Source organism: Callospermophilus lateralis, chromosome 14 (genome assembly GCF_048772815.1).
Source record: "Callospermophilus lateralis isolate mCalLat2 chromosome 14, mCalLat2.hap1, whole genome shotgun sequence".
NCBI lineage: Eukaryota > Metazoa > Chordata > Mammalia > Rodentia > Sciuridae > Callospermophilus > Callospermophilus lateralis.
The window spans coordinates 49,460,243-49,482,057 of NC_135318.1; the positions used below are offsets into that span (position 1 = coordinate 49,460,243).

At 35.1% G+C, this 21,815-nt stretch overlaps 1 protein-coding gene across 3 annotated transcripts in view; it reads right to left on the minus strand.

Annotated features, from left to right (window-relative positions):
• Positions 1 to 21,815, minus strand: part of Usp34 (ubiquitin specific peptidase 34) — a 224,002-nt gene that overhangs the window by 164,185 nt on the left and 38,002 nt on the right. For all 3 annotated transcript variants that reach the window (XM_076832908.2, XM_076832907.2, XM_076832909.2), the window contains exons 3-8: positions 15,223 to 15,643; positions 8,334 to 8,384; positions 8,018 to 8,167; positions 5,034 to 5,101; positions 1,863 to 2,055; positions 301 to 362 (exon numbers count right to left, since the gene is read on the minus strand). In XM_076832908.2, coding sequence (XP_076689023.2) covers positions 301 to 362; positions 1,863 to 2,055; positions 5,034 to 5,101; positions 8,018 to 8,167; positions 8,334 to 8,384; positions 15,223 to 15,643 — 945 coding nt within the window. The remainder of the gene's footprint in view (positions 1 to 300; positions 363 to 1,862; positions 2,056 to 5,033; positions 5,102 to 8,017; positions 8,168 to 8,333; positions 8,385 to 15,222; positions 15,644 to 21,815) is intronic.

Here is a 21,815-nt window from a genome sequence, read left to right on the forward strand (position 1 = left end):
ATGTTAGTGTATTTTTTAAAACTATAGAAATGGGACTGTGGTAGAGAGTTTGCCTAGCATGACTTAGGTTCAATCCCCAGTGCCCCCGACACACAAAGAACCACCACAGAAATATTTCAACATATTATTCTGAAAGCTTATTAAAGACTGTACAAATTGAAGATATTAGGCAAAAACAGTATCCTTTAGGCAAAAAATTCTAGAAAACACTTCAAATCATAAAAAGTCATAATTATTTACTGTTTAAATAGCTACACATTAAAATAGTATATTTAGGTAAAAATTAACATTCCTACTTACGTTTCTGTGTCTGATACCAGCGATTCATTATTACACACATCATTGAAGGTATGAAGTTGATTCTGATTAGAGAAAAGATATTAAAAGTTTTTTCCAAATCCTTTTATGTTACAAGAGGCAAGAAACACAAACTATTTGATATATGTATATCGTAACTGATAACCAAATAAAATTCTAAAATATGAATTTCAGATAAACATGCTTCTCAATTAATGTAACTATTTCCTTTATAATAAAATGCTAAAATTCATTTAATAAGTAATATTTATGCTTCATTATTTTAAGTATATTAGAGAAAATAAAGTTGAACACAGAGAAAGGGAAAAAAAAATGCAAGGCAAACAAGTAACAACATATCAACACAGAAGGTTTCAGGAAAGGTTCCCTAGATAAATTCATTTAAGACCTATCTCGGAAAATGTCAAGAAGCATTTTATTTCCAAAGTCAAGCACAAGAATAAAATTAAGCTACTTCAGATTTTCATTGTACCTACAGCATAAACAGACAGAAAATGTAAATAAGTAAAATTAATGGGATTAATAGCAAACCACAGGAAGGTATTTCAACTCTAAAGAATTCAGCTAACTACTTATCTTCGGAAAATTGTTCTAATGCAAGACCACAAACCCAGGCTGTGGGTATAGTTCAGTTAGCTCAGTGGTAGAGTGCTTGCCTAGCATGTGAAAAGCCCTAGGCTCTATCTCTATTACCACCAAAAAAAAAAAACCCAAGGATATCTTCTGAGCATTCCCCATTCCTCAAGAGAAGCCAAGACTAGATTCATATGTGATTTCTCCCTTATTTAAACCAGTGTGCGAAACAATGTTACAATTGGTCAAATTCAGCCTAAGGTCCAAATTCTGTGGCTTCTACATGGCAAATTAATTTAAGAAACCATTTATAATTCCTTCAATTTTTTTTCCCTCCCCAAACATTGCTTTCTAAATGTAAAAAAGCAAACAGTTGCCAGGCACAGTGATGGATGCCTGTAACTCCAGTGGATTGGGAGGCAGGAGGAGTGGCAATTCAAAGCCAGCTTCAGCAAAAGTGAAGTGCTAAGCAACTCAGTGACACGCTGTCTCTAAATAAAATACAAAGTAGGAATGGGGATGTGGCACAGTGGTTAAGTGCCCACGAGTTCAATCCCTGGTACCTGGTAACACCCACCTCCCCAATCCCCCCAAAAAAGCTAACGATCTTTAGATGGTGGTCAGGTACAGTGGTATATGCCCGTAGTTCCAGCTACTTGGAAGGCTTAAGCAGTACTATCACTTGAAGCCTAGGAATTCCAAGTCAACCTGGGCAACATAATAAGATCCTGGTTCAAAAAAGTTGGACCTAAAATCCAATAGACCTAAGGTATAAATTTTTATAAATCTAAGCCTAGACTCCTCATATTTAAGATAAGAGAAATACAGAAATTATTTGTAAAGACAATACAAAGTAACTCATTTAAAACAGCAGTAATAGTTAATGTTAACTGCTAATTAATGGCAGTAAGTAATATGATCATACTCTGGCAAATAAAAAAACAATCAACAATAAAGCAAATGTGGCTTACTGTTATCTGACTCAATCCAGCCAACCTCATAGTCAAAGTAGGTGACATAAAATACTTAAATGCAAGATCTAGGCTTTCTTTATCAAAGCATAATGTTGTATCCAATGGTTCTTTCACTGTGCTCCACATTAAGTCAGCCATGTTACGAGCCGCACTCTGTCGTAACTCCTGATCAGAAAGCTTGCATAAATACCTAAATGATTCAAAAATATAAAATGCAAATGCTCACAAGACATTTCTAAAGTCCACTAATTCAATAACATTCCTTTGCTCCATATTTCTGTAATATTCACTACAGTAGAACCCAGCATCCTTAGACTTAATGCCAACTTATTTCTAAGTGATGTTTAAAGGTTTGACTTGTTGAGAGCCCAACTTGAATGAGCAACTATAAAGAATCAAGTCATTTAACATATGATTAGCCTCCTGAATGAAAGAGAAATGGCTGATACCCCAATTTACAGCAAGTCAACTGGAAAATGTATGTGAATCCACTATTTTCCAAGACCAATCAGCCTGCCACTCACAGAATGTGTGAGTGAGGCTCTCCTAGACCACCCATTTTCAGCCAGGCCAGCCCAGAGCAGACCTGTCTAGTCAACCAGAGAACTATAAGGAATTATAAATGGCTATTGTTTTAGAACACTAAGCTGGGATGGGGCTGTGGCGCAGTGGTAGAGCACTTGCCTAACATGTGTGAGGCACTGGGTTTGATCCCCTACACTACATAAAAATAATCAAGATAAAAGTATTGTGTCCATCTACAACTAAAAAAATATTTAAAAGAACACTAAGCTTTCAGGGTTTTTTTTTTCCTTGCATGGGAAAAGCAACTGACAGATTCCATCCTAAATTCTCCTACATTCTCTTTCTTCCCAAGTAACTTCATTCATTCTAGTCATTTCTAAATACTATCTTTATGCTGATAATTCTGAATTATTTTTTTTTCTAAATCGTAGAAAAAAATTATATTCTCAATTTGCCAGCATCAATCATTTAAATGTCCAACAGACATGTCAAAGTCTCACCTCTAAGTTCTTCTAGTGTTTCATATCTTCATTAATGACACCCATAATACAAAAGAGAAACCTGGGAGTATTAATTAATGTCATCTACAATGCTACATTTTTCCTTATACCACAAAACTACCAGTCTTGTTGATTTTATTTTTACTTAATCCATCCAATTTTCAAAATCTCCATTAACAACTTTTTGAGAAATGTGGCACTAACCTTTTAACCAGTCTCCTAACTTTTTCTCCAGCCCTCCCATAACTTACTATAAACGTAAATGCAAAAGTGATCTTTTAAAAAACATAACTCATGCTAAAAATCCTGTTGATATATTCCTATTGTTAAAATTAAATCCAAACTCCTTACAGTGTCCTGGAAGGTCCTGAATGAACTGTCCCTGCTTATCATTCCAATCTCATACATAATTATTCCCTGTAACACATTACAAGCTCAACAATTTACTTTCAGGTTCTTACATATCATACTCTTTCTAAATTCAAAGCCTATGCCCATATGTTCCTTCTCTATGGCTTATGCTCAATTTATCCTCTGATCATCACCTGACTGGCTGCTTCATGCCTTCAGACAGCACATATCACAAAGACTTATTCCCTATCATACTGTCACTATTTGCACTATCGTTATTTTCTCCACCAACTCAAACAGTACTGGGAAAATAGCAGGCACCCAAAATTTTGCTAATGAATGAGAAAACAAGCATAAAGTACTCCTGGGGTATTTTCTCCCTGAGGAAATTCTTAGATTCTAATAGTTCATATTCTAAGTCTAATTGATAAAACTCTTCTTTCATCATTATCTTAGGTTGAGACTTATGAAACTAAGGCTGGGGATATAGTTCAGTTAGTAGAGTGCTTATCTCTCATGCACAAAGCCCTGGGTTCAATGCCCAGTACCACAAAAAAAAAAAAAAAAAGGAGGAGGGGGAGACTGGGGGAGATGGGGGGAGACTGGGGGAGATGGGGGGAGACTGGGGGAGATGGGGGGAGACTGGGGGGATGAGTGGGGAGACTGGGGGGATGAGTGGGGAGACTGGGGGGATGGGGGACTGGTGGGGGGCAAGGGGGGAAAGGGGAGAAAAGAGAAGGAGGGAGAGAGAGAGAAGGGGGAGAGAAAGGAAGGAGAGAGAAAGGGGGAGGGAGAGAGAGAAGCGGGAGGGAGAGAGAAGGGGAAGTGAGAGAGATTAGTTGGGGGGAAGAAAGGGGAGGACTCAAAAAACTCAAATGACACCTGCTACTGAGGAGAGGGAGAAGAGGGGAGAGAGAAGAAAGGGGGGAGAGACTTACAAAACTCAAATGACACCTGCTCCTCAAGAACTCTTAATGTTTGCTACTATTTACCCTGTAGTACTTCTAATTAATTATATATTTTCAAAATACCATATTTTGGGGAGGGGGGGGCAGGCATGCTGTACATGCCTATGATCCAAGCTATTCAGAAGAATGAAGCAGCAAGATCACAAGTTCAATGCCAGGCTAAGCAACTTGGCAAGACCTTGTCACAAAGTAAAATGAAAAGAAATAGGAGTCTGACACAGTGATACAAGCCTAGAATCCCTGCAAATCAGGAGGCAAAGGCAAGAGGATCTCAAGTTCAAGGCCAAGCTAAGCAACTTAGCAAGAACCCTGTCTCAAAATAAAAAGAACTGGGGATGTAACTCATTGGTTGAATGCCCCTGGGTTCCGTCCCAAATGCAGACAAAAAAAAACAACAACAACAACAACAAAGGACTAAGAGGGAAAAATAAAGGACTAAGGATACACCTCAATGATAATGCTTGCCTAACATACATGAGGCCCTGGGTTCTATCACTACGACCACAAGGAGAATTCTATTTTTTCTCTGTTCCTCAGTGCCTACTACATAATACTACTTTTTTTTTTTTAACTAAATACAGTAGAAGAACCATTATAAATCTCAATTCTTTTTATATATTCATATAAACAAACAAGTCTAAAACTGCTAAAAAGTAAACTTTAAATATAAACCCATATATGTACATAAAAAAATACTAGACACTGAGTGTTATAATATTTTCTCCAGAGGATAATAAGGGACTTTTAAACAACATAATTCTGTATTATAAATTGCTTAAATATTCTAAATTGGTAATCAGGGGGAAGAAATTTTATAAACATACCTGATAACATAGGTCCTAAAAGGTATAATGTGCTGCATGACAGCAGGGATATGTAGCCATATTCTAATCTATAAAGAAATATACAGATGACATTATTGTACAACAAATATGTGAAACACATATCTTCAAATAATTAAAAATAAAAGTATATTTTGTTGCTTATAAAATTACTTGCATTTTATTATCAATTTTGAAAAGCATAAGCTACCAAATGGAATTATACATATATCAGGTAATTTAACCTACACACATAGATTTTTTAAAAATCCATATTTAGAATTAACATTAGCTTCTTGCCAGAAAGGGAAAACCATCTATTTTAGTAACTTCTTATTCTACCATTTTCTCTCTGTGTGACAGAAATTCCAACACAAAGTACTAAATCGTTTGTTTTTGTTTTTTCTTCTCCCCCAAAAGACACAAAAGACTTATGGAGGAAAGCAGAGGAACATTCAAGGGAAAAAGTGAGAGAATGTGAGCTATCTCAAGAGCAAGAAACTTTTGGGGTAAAGCAAGGAATACCTATTTAAGGTAGAATGCAATCCATCCCCAAAGGGAGAAAGAGTCTATCTTAGATTTTAATAAACCTTATTATCCTTCCTTGTCAAATTACATGATACTTGCCTTCATGCATGTAAGGCAAGTATATTTTTACAGTCACACATTATATTATCAGCAACTATTTGCTGAAATAAATTATAACTAAGAACATCCTTCTTCTGAGTTATAAGTTATAATAAATCTGCTTCATTACTTTTTTCCATGAGATACTACAACCCATTTCTAAATCTAATATGGTAATATTGTAATATTCAAATAGCACTTTACCTATCTTAAGAATAAAGATTTAAACCAAACTACCAAACAAGAAATTCTGATATTAAGCTTGGATATAGGCAAATTAAAAACAAATTTAGAAATACATAGAATCTGACTTCATTCTAATCAAAAAGATATCTATAAAACACCTACAGTAAATACTATACTACTAATAAAATGTTAAAACTTTTCCTTCATCAATTAGAAAAATGACAAGAACTTCAATCCACATAAACTCAAGATCCTTCACAATAAGATTTAAGGAAACTAAGAACCAGAATGAAAAAATTAAAACCTATCATTCTAAGATATTATTATGTAAAGAGAAAAAAATTAGTGAATTTAGCAAGATTGTTGCCTGAAAAGTTAATAAACACATAACTTTTCTATTTTTATTATATGCCAGGAACTAGCAGTAAATAAGTTTTCAAAAAGATTTTTTACCATAGCATCAGAAAATCCCAGGAATTATGCCTAGGAATAACCTAACAGACACACAACACTTATGCATGAAAATATAGAAACAAAGCCAAGTGAAGTGGTGCACATCTGTAATCCTTGTGACCTGGGAGGCTGAGAAAGAAGGATTGCAAGTTAGAGGCCTGCCTGGTCAACTTAATAAGACCCTGTCCAAAATAAAATTTTTTAAAAAGGACTGAGGATGGCTCAGTGACAAGAGTGCTTACCAATCATTTGCAAGGCTCTGGGTTCAGGGTCCAGAACAAAAAAAGAAAGAAAAATAACCAAAATGAGTAACAATTATGTGCCACCAAGTACTTATCAAGTGCCACATCCAAACTTAAAATTTTTAATTTTAAGACTTACAATAATCCTCTAAGATAGATACCATCATCATTCCCATTTTATAGATAAAAAAGTTAAGGACTGAATTTAGAATTTAAATGCAACTATAAATCAGAAACCTATAAAGTATACTTGCCATTATGTACAGCCTTTTTTGTTTGTTTATTTTGTACTGGGGCTTGAACCCAGGTGCCCTTTACCACTGAGTTACAATTCCAGTCTTTTCTTTCTGGACAGAGTATCACTAAGTTGCTGAGTGGCTAGCCTCGAACTTGTGATCCTCTTGCTTTAGCATCCTGAGTCGTTTGGATTACAGACATGTGCCACCATGCCCAACTACATGTAATATTTTTAAACTATTAGAAACCATAGGATTTAGAACTAAAAATAAACTTATAGCGATCACTTTTTTTTTTTTGGTACTGAGGATTGAACTCAGGGGCGCTTAACCACTGAGTAATATCCCAGCCCTTTTTTGTATTTAGAGACAGGGTCTCATTGGCTTGCTTAGACCCTCAATAAGTTGCTGAAGCTGGCTCTGAACTTGAGATCCTCATGCCTCAGCCTCCTGAGCTGCTGGGAATACAGGTGTACATTACCACAATCAGCTAGAGATCATTCATTTTAATTTGGAAACATGCAGATTCCAATAATCAATAAGTTTGAATTATACCAGCACTCTTTCCAGTACATTATTACACTACAGAGTTTCAATGGAATATGCAATATTTGGTTGAGTCATTTTTTCACTCAATGTTTCTATTTTTTATTTACTAAACAGTTGCACAAGAGTTCAGTTTTTAACAAAGTTACATTTAACTTGCTATACCCATTTTTAAAATGATGACCAGAATATGTTATTGAAGTTTGAATATACAGGTAGTAAAATTATTTATCTCTAGTACCATACTTACTATGCTTCACAGAACCGACATTCCCAACAAACAAAAGACTTAGCTTCTTTACAAAGACAAAAAGAAATGTTACACCTTTATAAAGGGACAACAGGCACAATAGTAGTATCATTGGTTATCCAATATTTAAGTAATCTAAAACCGCCAAATTTTCCAAGAAATGTTAATTTCAGCAGAAGAGTTTTGTAAATAACTATGTTTCATTTTAGATAAAGTTAATTGTTATCTTTACCTATTCTGACTTTAAAAATGGGTTAATTTAATTCAATTCTAATTTTATTGTAAGAATATTTTAAAAATGATTTCTATATTCCATTTTTTCAAAATATAATACAGAAAAGAAATGTTATTTGACATGGAAATTATTAAAAAATCTCCTTTTTCTGGATGTTTCTAAAACACTAAACATCATTCCCAAGATTAAAATCAATTCCAAACCATACTTACATTAGACACAACTGTAATAAATGCATGTGCTATAAGAAATGGCAAAGTTTCAGGAGTTCCGTATTCAAAGCAATCCTTCATGAGAGAAAGGCCATTTTTCCCACAAAATAAACATACATAACGAAGCAAATGCAATGGTACTTCTACATCCTATGAAAATGAAGAGAATGTCACTATTTTAAAACTTAACAGGAAAAATTTTCATCTTAATAGCAATACTAGAAAGATACTGAAACATATAAATACACTCAAAAGACAAACAGAAAAAAAAACATTTTCCAAAAATCTTAAAAATGGAAAAAGATGGAACACTTACATTCATATCACAGAATGCCCCTAATATGTTACTTTCTTGAGTTGATATATCCTAATTAAAAAAAAGTAGATAAAATTAAGTCACTAGTATTAAATGACAATCTAAAAAGTATACAGTCTTCTAAAAACTGGTTGTATAAAAACTCACACTGATTATTCTGCAATTGCTTAACATCATCAACAGTGATATTCCTCATTTAAGCTAATATGACTTAGCTCTAAAGTATTTTTCAACCCTCTTGAAAGAAATCTTTCAGGAGTATGTACTACACATTACTTTTCCTTTTTAAACAGAAATGACTTTAACCTTTCCTTAAAAATAGGGTGATTTTTATAAAAATATAACTCAGTTAAGTGATTTTGAAATTGTGCTCTGCAATTCTCTAAAGGTATACCTGAAGAGTTCCACAATGTTCTTTCCATACATGAGATTTAAACTGCCTGGAAAAACATTTGTTGTTAGTGAAGGTAAAGTACCTATCAACATTTAAAGTGCACATTGCCAGCCAGGTACTGTCAATCTGAAATCTCAGCTACTCGGACGCTGAGGCCAGTCTGGGCAACTCAGTGGGATCCTGTCTCAAAATTACAAAACAAAAAGGGTTGGAAATATTGCTCAGTGATAAAGCACCTCTGGGTTTAATCCCCATGCCTACAAAAAGCTGAAGAAAATAATATAAAATGCACACTGCCTTTGAACCAGTGATTCATCTTTTGGGTACTTATCCTAAAGAACTAATTAGGAGCTGGGATTGTGGCTCAGTGGTAGAGTGGTTGCCTAGGACGTTCGAGGCCCTGGATTCCATCCTCAGCAACACATAAAAGTAAATAAGTAAAATAAAGGTATTGTGTTCAACTACAACTAAAAAATAAATATTAAAAAAAGAACTAATCAGAGAAATGTTAGAAAATATATGTATAATAATGCTCACTGAAATTCTTTATATCACCCTTAAGTTAGAAAGAACAGATACTCATCAGGTGACTAAATAACCGGTGGCTTGGTAACTGAATTAAAATAAAATATTCTAAAATTGGATATGGCAAAGATTGAACAACTCGTTTGTAGATGTCCTAAAAATAAACTGTTCCTTAAACAAGTGATTTTTATGGCATAGAGGTCATACCTTTAAAAACCTGTTAAGCACTGCATGTAAATAAAGGTCCATCAACAGCTAATATATATATATATATATATATATATATATATATATATATATATATATTTTTTTTTTTTTTTAAAAAGGTAGATCCATATGTACAAGCAGAGAAAGATAACACCTTGTATTACATTTATTTAAGAACAGGATTTATACCCAGGATCTGATGATCATAATTTTTTAATTATTTGGAAAGATCTAAACTAAACAGATAAAAAAATTTTTGAGGAAATACAAAAGAAGGGAGATGCAAGGCTTTGAAAATATTTTGTAGATTGGTTTGGGTTTTTTTTTAATCATACTTAAAATGCTTTTGTAATCAGAAAGCAAGATATATTCATCTGAAAAACAGCTGCCAAAGGAAACCTTTCATTCATTGCTATAATCCTATCATATAAAGTGAAAATGATTGAAAACCATCACACAGAACTCACATAATATTTCAAAATAAGCAAATATGATGTAGAGAAAAGCTGAACACCTATCAATGTAAATATAGTAAATTTAATTTGCTTCCAAGCTTCTACTACTAGGGCCATAGTTTCAAGTCACTTTCTCAAGTAACTCTTCAAGTTACTTTTTACTGTCCTCAAAAAGTCCTAAAGTTGGGCTGGGGCCATGGATCAGTGGTAGAGTGTTTGCCTAACATGCGTGAGGCACTGGGTTCAATCCTCAGCACCACATAAAAATAAAATAATAAAATAAAGAGGGGCTGGGGATGTGGCTCAAGCGGTAGTGCGCTCGCCTGGCATGCGTGCGGCCCGGGTTCGATCCTCAGGACCACATACAAAAACAAAGATGTTGTGTCCACCGATAACTAAAAAATAAAATATTGAAATTCTCTCTCTCTCTCCCCCCCTCTCTCACTCGCTCTTTAAAAAATAAAATAAAATAAAATAAAAATATTGTGCCTACCTATAAATAAATATTTTCTTAAAAAAAAGTCCAGAACTTGGCTGAAACAGTGATACATGCCTGTATTCTAGATGACTCAGGAAGCTGAGGCAAAATGATTCCAAGTTCAAGGCCAGTCTTAGAAACTTAGCAAGACCCTCAACAACTTAAATTCTATCTCATAAAATGAAAAGGACTGGGGATGTGGCACCTCTGGATCCAATCCTCAGTACAGGAAAAAAAAAAAAAAAAAAAAAAAAAGGACGAAAGAAAGAGAAGTCCAGAATAAGAACTCCTATTGTACTGTTAAGTACAGAATCATGGACTAGGTGAACTATGCTGCAATATTAGATTAGAGTCAACATTTTTAGTGGTTAATATTAACATAGTTATCCTGATGTGCACATGTTACTCATGGCCTTGGTTACATACTTTGGAGACTATAAACTGTTCTACCAGCTTATATTTGTACTGTGGACACATAAATTATGTTGAAAAGTTAACCCAGATCTATAGGAAACAATGCTAAGAAATCTCATGATAAAAGCTGAATCCACAATTCTTTCAAATTTTCTAATTTTAGGTAATCCCTGTAAAATGACTTTAAAAACTTAGTGATTTTGCTGGGCACAGTGGTGCGCACCTGTAATCCCAGCAGCTCGGGAGGGCTGAGACATTAGGATCAAAATTTCAAAGCCAGTCTCAGCAAAAACAAGGAGCCAAGCAACTCTCTGAGACCTTGTCTCTAAATAAATACAAAACAGGGCTGGGAATGTGGCTCAGTGGTCAAGTGATCCTGAGTTCAATTGCAGGAACCAAACCAAAACAAAAACCCTTAGTGATTTTAAAAGTTCTGGATTCCACCCCCCCACACAAATCTCATATTTACTAAATGAAATGACACCACCCTATTTTTAAAAGCAAACAAATTTGGTTATTATTTTTAAAAGAAAACAAAGAGGGGGCTGGGGATATAGCTCAGTTGGTAGAGTGCTTGCCTAGCATGCGTAAAGCCCTGAGTTCCTGAGTTCAATCCCCAGAAGGGGGGGGGGGGGGGGAATGAGAGAGAGAAAGAATGTGAGAATAAATGAAAAAAATTAAGGAAATTTCTATTAAAGCAAATACCAATTTATGGTCTAACCAAGATCACTAGGCTGAGAATAAAATTTCTGCTTAAAAACAGTTAATAAAGCCAGGCACAGTGGTAAATGCCAGTAATCTCAGCTATTGGAGATACTGAGGTAAAAAGATCGAAAATTAAGGCCAGCTCAGGAAACTTAATAAAACTCTACCTCAAAATATAATTAACTCGGGGCTGGGGATGTGGCTCAAGCAGTAGCGTGCTCGCCTGGCATGCGTGCGGCCGGGGTTCGATCCTCAGCACCACATACAAACAAAGATGTTGTGTCCGCAGAGAACTAAAAAATTAAATATTAAAAAACTCTCTTTAAAAAAAAAATTTAAAAATATAATAAACTCAAAATATAATCAACGGTAGTTCACTCCTGGTTCAACCCCCTAGTATTATAAACATAAACAAAACAGTAAAGTTAGGTATAGTGCTACGCACTTGTAGTCCCAAGCTAAATGGGAGATCTAGAGCAAGAGGATCACCTGAACAAGGGAGTTTGAAACAAGCCTAGGTAACACAGGGGACCTTGTCTCATAAAAGTTTATGTATATAATCAACTTTAATAGGGATAAGGAGAGAGGGAGGGAGGGAGGAAGGCAGAAAAAAGGGGTCCATGTTACCATCTTATTCAGTATTGGCACCACAGGCAACAATACAGTAATTAGTTAAAACTGATTAAGAAGTAGTAGAGTAAGGTATGAGACCCTGAGATTTGAAGACTGTTCTCGACAATATGCCGCAGAAACCTGACCAAATCTTTAAATCACCAGAAGCCAAATCCCTCTTCTATAAAATAACAGTTGTTTGGTTACTAAAGTCACAGCTATCAAAATACTGACAACATAAATTTTGAATCTTCTCCTAAGTTGTGCCTCTTTTTAAAAATGCCTAAAAGTCAAAGGCTCAATCAGGAAACAATGACACATCAATACAAAGAAAAGACTGGATAAACTGTGTCGTCAAAGAAAAGTGAGAAAGAAATCTAGTGAGCCCTACTGCATTGTATAATAAGTGCTAGCTTACGTATATTCATATCATTTGGAAATATACAAAATAATTTTATAATAATTTTATAACTACACAAAGGTTTCAATCTAAGACTCTCTGAAATAGCTGACCCTTAAAATATTTAACTACAGGGCAACCAGGATAGAAAGCCAGAAATGTTACGATATTTGTAACAGATCACTGCTAAAATGTAAAAAATCTGGGAAACTATTACAAACATAAGACTAAAGAAGTACATACCCAATACAGAATGCTGTATAAGGTCCTTCATGAGTGTTTTCATTAGAATTTTACCTCAAAGACCTCATAAAACCACTTTCAACAAAATACTTAAGTCACATAAAATGATCTTCAAGAATAGTAATAATGAGGTATTTTATTACAAAAGAAAGAGCACAGAGGTGTATAACTAACTACATTAGAGATTAGCACCCTTTTTCTAGGGGTGGGGGTATTGGGGACTGAACTCATGGGCACTCAACCAACTGAGCCACATCCCCAGCCCTATTTTGTATTTTATTTAGAGACAGGGTTTTCCTGAATTGCGTAGCACCTCGTAGTTGGTGAGGCTGGTTTTGAACCCGTGATCCTCCCATCTCAGCCTCCAGTGCTGTTGGGATTACAGGCATGCGTCTCCACAAACGTCGGGATAAGCACTTTTTTTTTTTTAACTTTTTTTTTTTTTTTTTTTTTTGAGAGAGAGAGAGAGAGAATTTTTTTTAATATTTATTTTATTTTATTTTTTTAGTTTTCGGCAGACACAACATCATTGTTTGTATGTGGTGCTCAGGATCAAACCCAGGCCGCACACATGCCAGGCGAGCACGCTACCGCTTGAGCCACATCCCCAGCCCCTAGGGATAAGCACTTTTGAAAATCAAAAAAAATCTGAGGAGCAAATTGACTTTAGGAACAGCAGACTTAATAGTGCTTTTAGTTCTATCAAGAAATTTTTAAGGGCTGGGGATATAGCTCAGTTGATAGAGTGCTTGCCTTGCATGCACAAGGCCCTGGGTTCAATCCCCAGCACCACAAAAATAAAAATAAAGTTTTAACTAGAAAACTTGATTTCTGTATGAATTCGAGGAGTAGATCCCCTAACCAAACTATTTCTATTACCTTTCAATACCAAGTTATGACTTTCAAAGACTATTAATATGGTGTTAACATTAAATTTTTTTAGGCTTGGAGTTTAATTCAGTGATAAAACACTTGCCCACCATGTGTGAAGCCCTGGGTGTGATCCCCAGCACCCCCTCAAAAAAAAAAAAAAAAAAAATTCAGTACTGCATGATGTATCCTTTTTTGTTGAAAAGATTCTGATGACTTTTTTTTTTTTTTTTTAATGCTTAATGTATCCTATATAAAAGGTTTTTGGAAAAGTTTCTGTATGGGAAGATAATAGGTTAAGAATTCTAGAAGACAGAACACAATATGATTTTAAAATATTCTTATGGCAAATTATAGTAGGGAAAATATCTATTCCCTGAGCTGTCTCAATTTAATGTGAAAATATTCCAATAAATGTTTATTATTTTCCAGATGAAGAAAGAAAAGTTTATATGTCATGTATGAAGATTACAGAATATTATTTATTCTGGTGGAGAAAAGACGGACTTTAAAAAAAAAAAAAAGGCACTTGGTAGATTCTCCAATAGCCACAATTCTTCTCATCCCATTATATATAGGAAACACATCATCAAAGATAAAAATGAAACTTGACTTCTCCTCTCATCTAGGGATAGGGTCTACTTCACTAACCCTTTGAATGTGGGCCCCCTTGTGAACAGCTTCAAACACAAGAATATGGCAGAATTTATTTTGTGCCACTTCAGAGACTGGACCTTATTGCTTCTACTTTTGCATTCTTTGAGTAGTGCTAAAACTGTGTATGGAACCCAGTCTAGCCTAGTAGGAAAGCAGCAGCCATAGGAAGAACACACAAAAAGTTTCAGGGAGCAGCCAGCACCAAATACTAGACACTACACAAAATATGACCTGGACTTTTCTACTCGAAAAGTAAATACAGCTGCATAATTGGGCCCATACAAAACTGGCAAAGGAATTGCCTAACCAACTTCCAGAATTGTGAGAAATAATAAATAACTATTGTGTTAAGATACTAATACATTATCACATAACTGTCACAATTCCTTCTTTATAGAAATAAATTCCATTATCTTAATGAGTTACCAAACTTAAAAATTCTTGTAAAATGACATCAACAGTTCAACAGCTTGACTTACAAAAGAGAATATTATTACTTAAAACAACACAGAAAATTTGTTAAGCTTTTATCTTGATGAAGGAGAATTCCAACCTGTCATCTGTTTCTAGGAATGAAATTAAAAATTCTGGTTTTTTTTCCTCAACCATTATTTTTTCAAAGAATCACAATACACAGAGCTTATGTCTACATCAGTAAAATGTTAATATCACTACTGATTTAATCTCTATGGTTCAATTTACAAATCTTAAAATTTGTAAGTTTAAAATTTAAAAATTAGTGCAGACCAAATTTTCAACACAAATTGCTACAGAAATTTTCTAGGAGAAAAAAATAATTTTCAAAGCAGTAATTTTTATAAATATGTGGAACAACAATAATTGCCTTCATATTCATTCATAAGTGAGAAATAGACTGCCAAGCTATGACTTGGTAATATGAAAAATTCACAATACCTACTTTTACATACCTCTATAGTAGGATGCGTATTATGCTTGTAAGCAGTATATAAGGGAAACTGAATTTGAAAAATTTTTGCTACACATAGTAAGAGTTTTTCCTTCTCATCTGTACTCCATAAACTAAAAGGATCAGAACTCTTTGAAGATTCCTCCTCAGTCAGATTACAAATCCTTGTAGAGTTTGATTTTTTTTCTATTGATTTTTGTCTTTCTGTACTTCCTTCATTACACTCTCTATCTATATTGAATGGTTCTTCTGATTGATTACTCTCATCTTGCCACGTAGAATCTATGTTAATTGTAGTACAATGTTTACAAAGCTGGTCCCGGAGCACTTGAACTTGGGCAATCACTAAGTTAATAAGTGCACACACTACTTGGTTAAAAATCTCCAAATGCTTATATTCCTTGAAGCAGCATAGACATTGCCTATAAGAGAAAATAAAATTCAATAAATAAATCTTCTTAGAGAGGAAACAATATTTTTAATAAGTGATATAAAAAAACAAGCAAAAATTAAAATATTTCTTTCATAAACTTTAATTTCTTTCCTGCTGGAGAAGCACCTTGTCATACCAACTGGAATTTCAGTTAATGAAAGTCACCATGTTGGGATTATAGCCATCATTCTTAGTTTTATGTACTCACTTATCTGAACTTCTACATAAGAAACTATTTAAAAATAGGAATTATATTTCTTTGCTTCTTCAAGACTGAATACTCAATAGCATTAAGAAACTGGCTATAATAAAATATACTTCAGTAAAGCCAGCTAGTTATTTAATATATGGGGTTTTGTTATCGACTAATTAAACATCTACTTCTTTAAATTAACAATATGCTTGAGTATTACTTGGGATGAGTGTTCAGACTCTCTTTGACAGATCAAATGTGTTTAAAAACACCAAATGCACACATGTGTTACTTTGGTCCCAGTATAATTCCAGAAAAGTGGGAGAAAAAAATAGTAATACATGCTTATCCAGTTCTCTTAGACATGTCCAGTTAACAGCATAATGCCCGGCATACTGTAGATAATATCTGATGAATCCCTAAGTACCTGTTCTAACAATATTGATGTCCAATGGAAGATGACAGTTAAGCAGCTATTATTTGTAATTGCACCTATAATATTACCAAAACATCTGAACTATAGTCCAAATAGATCACCAACTCCCTGTATTACCACACAGAAATAATTTCACTTCGATCACTAGGGTGAACTTAAAATATGGCCACAAATTCTTTAATACTCTTCCATTTAAAAGGTGAAGGCCCTGATTCTTCCCTTTAAACACGGACTAAACTTGCTTTCTAATGAATGAAATGTGATGGAAATGACAATGCAGGACATCTGAGATTAGGTCATAAAAAAGACATTGATTGCCACGTTATAATGACACTCAATCAAGCAGCCTGCAAAGAGATTCACATGAGAAAAAAATAAGGCCTCCCATTAACAGCACTAACTTGACAACCATATCTGGTGAGCCAACTTTGAAGTAGATCCTGCAGCCCCACATAAGCTTTCAGATAACTGTAACCTGGCTAACATCTTGACTGAAACCTTAAAACCAAGTCAAAACCAACCAGCTATACCAATCCCAAATTCTTATCCTATTGAAACTCTGAGGATAGTAAATGTTTATTGATGTTAAGATATCACTTTGAGTAATCTGCTATCCAAAAATAGATAAATAACATATCATGCCTATTTTCTCAGCAAAATGAAAGTGTTTTTACCTTTTTGTTGGTACCAGGGTTTGAACCAAGACACACTTAAACACTACACCACATTCCCAGCCTTTATTATTGTGAAACAGGGTCTCACTAAATTGCTTAGAGGCTCACTAAATTGGGTAGCTTTGAACTTGGATCCTCCTGTCTCACCTCCCAAACCGCTAGGATTACAGGCATGTGCCATCACTCCCAGAAAAATTGTTACTTCTAAGGTCTCCTCCATATTTAAAATTTCCTTTTTCTATTTTCTTGTTTTTTCTTTTTTATATATTTTTTCAGTTGTCAATGGACTTTTATTTTTTTCTTTATATGCAGTGCTGAGAATCAAACCCAGTGCCTCACACATGCTAGGCAAGTGCTCTACGACTGAGCCACAACCCCAGCCCTCTTTTTTTTTTTTTCCTGGTTTTGTTTTTTGGTCCCAGAGATTGAACCTATGGGTACTTAACCACTGAGCCACATCACAGCCCTTATTTTTTATTTTGAGACAGGGTCTCGCATGGTACAATGGCAAACACTCATAATCCCAGTGGCTCGGAGGACAGGAAGATTGTGAGTTCAAAGCCAGCCTCAACAAAAGCAAGGTGCTAAGCAACTCAGTGAGATCCTGTCTCTAAATCAAATATAAAATAGGGCTGGGGATGCAGCTTAGTGCATAAGTGTCCCTTAGTTTGTTCAATCCCCAGTATATGGGGTAGGGGGAGAGGGAGGGAGAGAGGGAGGGAGGGAGGGGGAGAGAGAGAGAAAGAGAAACAGACACACACTATTTATTTAGAGATAGTCTCCCTAAATTGCTGAGGGTGACCTCAATCTTGTGATCCTCCAGCCTCAGCCTCCAGGGTCACTGGGATTATAGGTATGCATCACAAAGCTTGCTACAATTTCTATAAGAAAAATATATTACTACAAAAGTACCACACCACCACCTCCAGGTACTGAGGATTGAACTGAGTCAGATCCCTAGCTCTTTTTTATTTTCCTGAGTCAATTTCTTACAAAGTTGCCCAGACTGACCTTGAATTTGCAATCTTCCTACATCACCCTCCAGAGTGGCTGGAAGTACAGGCATACACCACCACACCCAGCTGTTCTAAAGTTATTTTGATGAACAGCTTCTTCCTTTAAGATCATAAATTTAAGTATTTTTTTCTTTAGTGGAAATGAGATTCCATTTTCCCAGGAAAAAGAACTTGGCATCAGATTTGGATTAGGAAAGCCAAATTTACTTTAAAAGTTAGTTGTTAAAAATTAGGCATTGTTAAACTGTTAAAAACTGACAAGGAAACTAATCTTCAAAGACAAAAATATAAAGAAACTAATATGAAAAAGTGGATCCACGTGCCTGAATAAAAATACATAAGTTCAGGGAGAGCTGAAGTGGAGACACATACATATATACAAAATGTTATCTTTTAAAATAATTATATATAATACTACATAAATTATACATAATATATATCTCAATTCTGAGAAGCACAAGTCTCTGAATTTGCTTCTCAGAATTGAGATATATATTATGCATAGTATAAGGTGAAAGGGTGTTTTTAAATAAAAATATGCACAGTATAAGGGGAAAGGGTGTTTTTAAATAAAAACATCACTTTTCTCTTAAGCTCAGCTTGATTTCACATAAAACATATTTCTTCTCTGTTCTATTTCTTCTCTGTTCCAAATCCCTCTACAAATGATAAAGTGAACAAAGATTTTCAGTCTCCATAAATACAGAAACAATGAAATCAAAAGATATCATCAAAATATGTTGATATCTGTTATAAAATGGAGAAATAAGTAACAGAGTAGGGCTGGGGTTGTGGCTCAGTAGTTGAGTGCTTTCCTTGCATGTGTGAGGCACTGGGTTCAATCCTCACCACTACATAAAAATAAACAAAACATTTGTTCATCTACAAAAAAAAGAAAAAAATTTTTAAAAAGTAGTAACAATGAAAAAAACATGGAAGGACTACAGTGGAATGTATCAACAACAAGAAAATATACTACAAAGAACACTGAAAAGCCCAGGACTCAAGAGCACCCAGGTATCTATAAAGGCAAAGATGAAACACAGGGCAAAATCCAGACTGTGAGATATAGCTCAGTTGGTGGAGTGCTTGTCTCACATGCACAAGGCCTTGGTTTCAATCCCCAACACCACAAAAATAAATAAATAAATGAATGAATGAATCCAGGACTCAATACCAAACACCCTTCCCTTCCTAATCACCACACTACATCTCTGGCACAAGGCTAACAGACACCTCTGTTGGGGAACACAAAAGCCAGTAAGAATGCCTGCTCATTTTACTACTATACAGTACAGAACATCTGAGGTGCCCCACCCACAGAGAACTTTGAATTAATTCACTTTTTTGTCTCTCTTTTTTTTTAATATTTATTTTTTAATTATAGGTAGACAGATATCTTTATTTTATTTTTTTAATGTAGTACTGAGGATCGAAACCCAGGGCCTCATGTGTGCTAAGTGAGCGCTCTACCACTAAGCCACAATCCCAACCCCTAGTGTCTCTCTCTTAACCATAAAAATATAGTCAAGGGTAAGCCTTTTTTTTCTTTGGGGATGGGGAGAACTGCATCATCAAAGGCAGATAAAAGCAAACAATATGAAGATTCAGATAAGATTATGCAGAAAGAAAAACCAAAGATTTAACTGGAATTTACAATCTGAGAGATGGTAACAGATACTAGATTGCTGAAACAAAAATGGAATGTTATAAAAATACCAGTTTGAGATTGGGGGTTTAGCTCAGTGGTAGAACACTTGCCTAATATGCTTGAAGTCCTGGGTTTGATCCCCAGCAACAGGGGTGGGGTGGAGGGGGTGCTCTTTAACTGCAGAAATATATACATCTTTTACAACTATAGCATTTATAACTTAAAAAACAATTGAAATTACAGCAATTTATGAACTTCAAAAATCCAGAAAGTAAAAATGAAGAAATCTTCAAGAAAGTAGAACAAAGATTGATAATGGAGAGAAAAAGAAAAAAATATAATCCAAGATTTTTAAAACTTCTAGGAAGACAGAATGGAAAATACGCATTATGAAATAAAAAATTTCACAACAGAATGGCCCAGTAAAAAATGTATAATCAGGGGCTGGGGATATGGCTCAAACGGTAGCGCGCTTGCCTGGCATGCGTGCGGCCCAGGTTCGATCCTCAGCACCACATACAAAACAAAGATGTTGTGTCTGCCGAAAACTAAAAAATAAATATTAAAACAAAAATTCTCTCTTTCTCTCTCTCTCTCTCATCTCATCTCATCTCTCTCTCTTTAAAAAAAAAAAAAAAATGTATAATCAGGCCTGGGGTTATAGCTCAGTTGGTAGAGTACTCACCTCATATGCACAAGGCCCTGGGTTCAATGCCCAGCACCCAACAAACTATGCATAGTCATGCCTTCTTCTTATTTTTTGGTACTGGAAGTTGAACCCAGGAGGGCTTTACCTCTAAGCCACATCCAAAGTACATTTTATTTTTTGATACAGGATCTAAGTTGCTGAGGGTCTCTATAAGCTATTCAGAGTATCTTTTAAGTTATGATTCTCCTGCCTCAGTCTCCAGTGTCACTGGGATTATGATCATGCCATCTTGCCCAGGTCATCATGCAATTTTTGAAGCTTAAGAAGGACAGTGACCTGGGGCTAGAGTTGTAGCTCAGTGGTAGAGTGCTTGCCGCCTCGTACATGTGAGGCACTGCATTCGATTCCCTGCACCACATATAAATAAGCAAATAAAAAAAAAATAAAGGTTCATCAACTACTAAAAAAAAGTTTTTAAAAAAGGTCAGTGATCCTAAAAGCTTCCAGGGAATGTGCTAAAAGTAAAAGGAAAAGTTCAAGAATAAAAACAGCTAACTTCTCCTCAGCAATATTTAATCCCTAGTTTTTTGGTTTTTTGTTTTTTTTTGTTTTTTTTTTTTTTTTTTTTTTTTTGAGGAGGGGGGTCAAGGGGGTACCGGGGATTCAACTCAGGGACACTCAACCACCGAGCCACATCCCCAGCCCTATTTTGTATTTGATTTAGAGACAGGGTCTCACTGCTGCTTAGCACCTCGCTTTTGCTGAGACTAGATTTGAACTCATGATCCTCCTGCCTCAGCCTCCTGAGCTTCTGGGATTACAGGCATGCACCAAGGTCTTGCTAAATTGTCCAAGCTAGCCTTGAACTTGTGATCCTCCTGCCTTAGCCTCCAAAGTAGCTGGGATTCAGACCTATACCCACATGCCTGCCATCATTTTTTTTTCCTTTTAATAGGCTTATTTCCCAAAATTACCTTTTTGAACTGTATACATTATTTGCATTTATTTTCTAATATCATACATACCCTTCCACCACCCACATCATCCTACTTTCTTCTCATTCCTATGCCTATTATTTCCAGCCTGATGAGGACTTTATTTCCCAAGTAGACTTATATGCTACCTACTTAAGTGTTTACACTTTTGCATGCAATGACCCCCAAAAAATTTAAAAAAGGTAAATGCCTTGCACAAAAAAAATGTAGTGACAATTACTAAAACTGTTAATAAGTAAATATTCCTGAGCCAGGCAAGGTGGAGTACAATTGTAATCCCAGTAGCTTGGAAGGCTGAGACAGGAAGAATACAAGTCAACTTAGACAACCTAGCAAGACTCTATTTCAAAGTAAAAAATAAAAAGAAATGGGGATGCAGTTCAGTGATAGAGTGCCACTGGGTTCAACCCCCAGTATCACAAAACATAAAAATAAAATAAAAACATTCATGAGGAACCTATAAATCAAATAAAATTATTTTTAAGCTGTGTTCCAAAATTTCTTCTATCAAAATACATTCCAGGGGCTGAGGTTGTAGCTCAGCAGC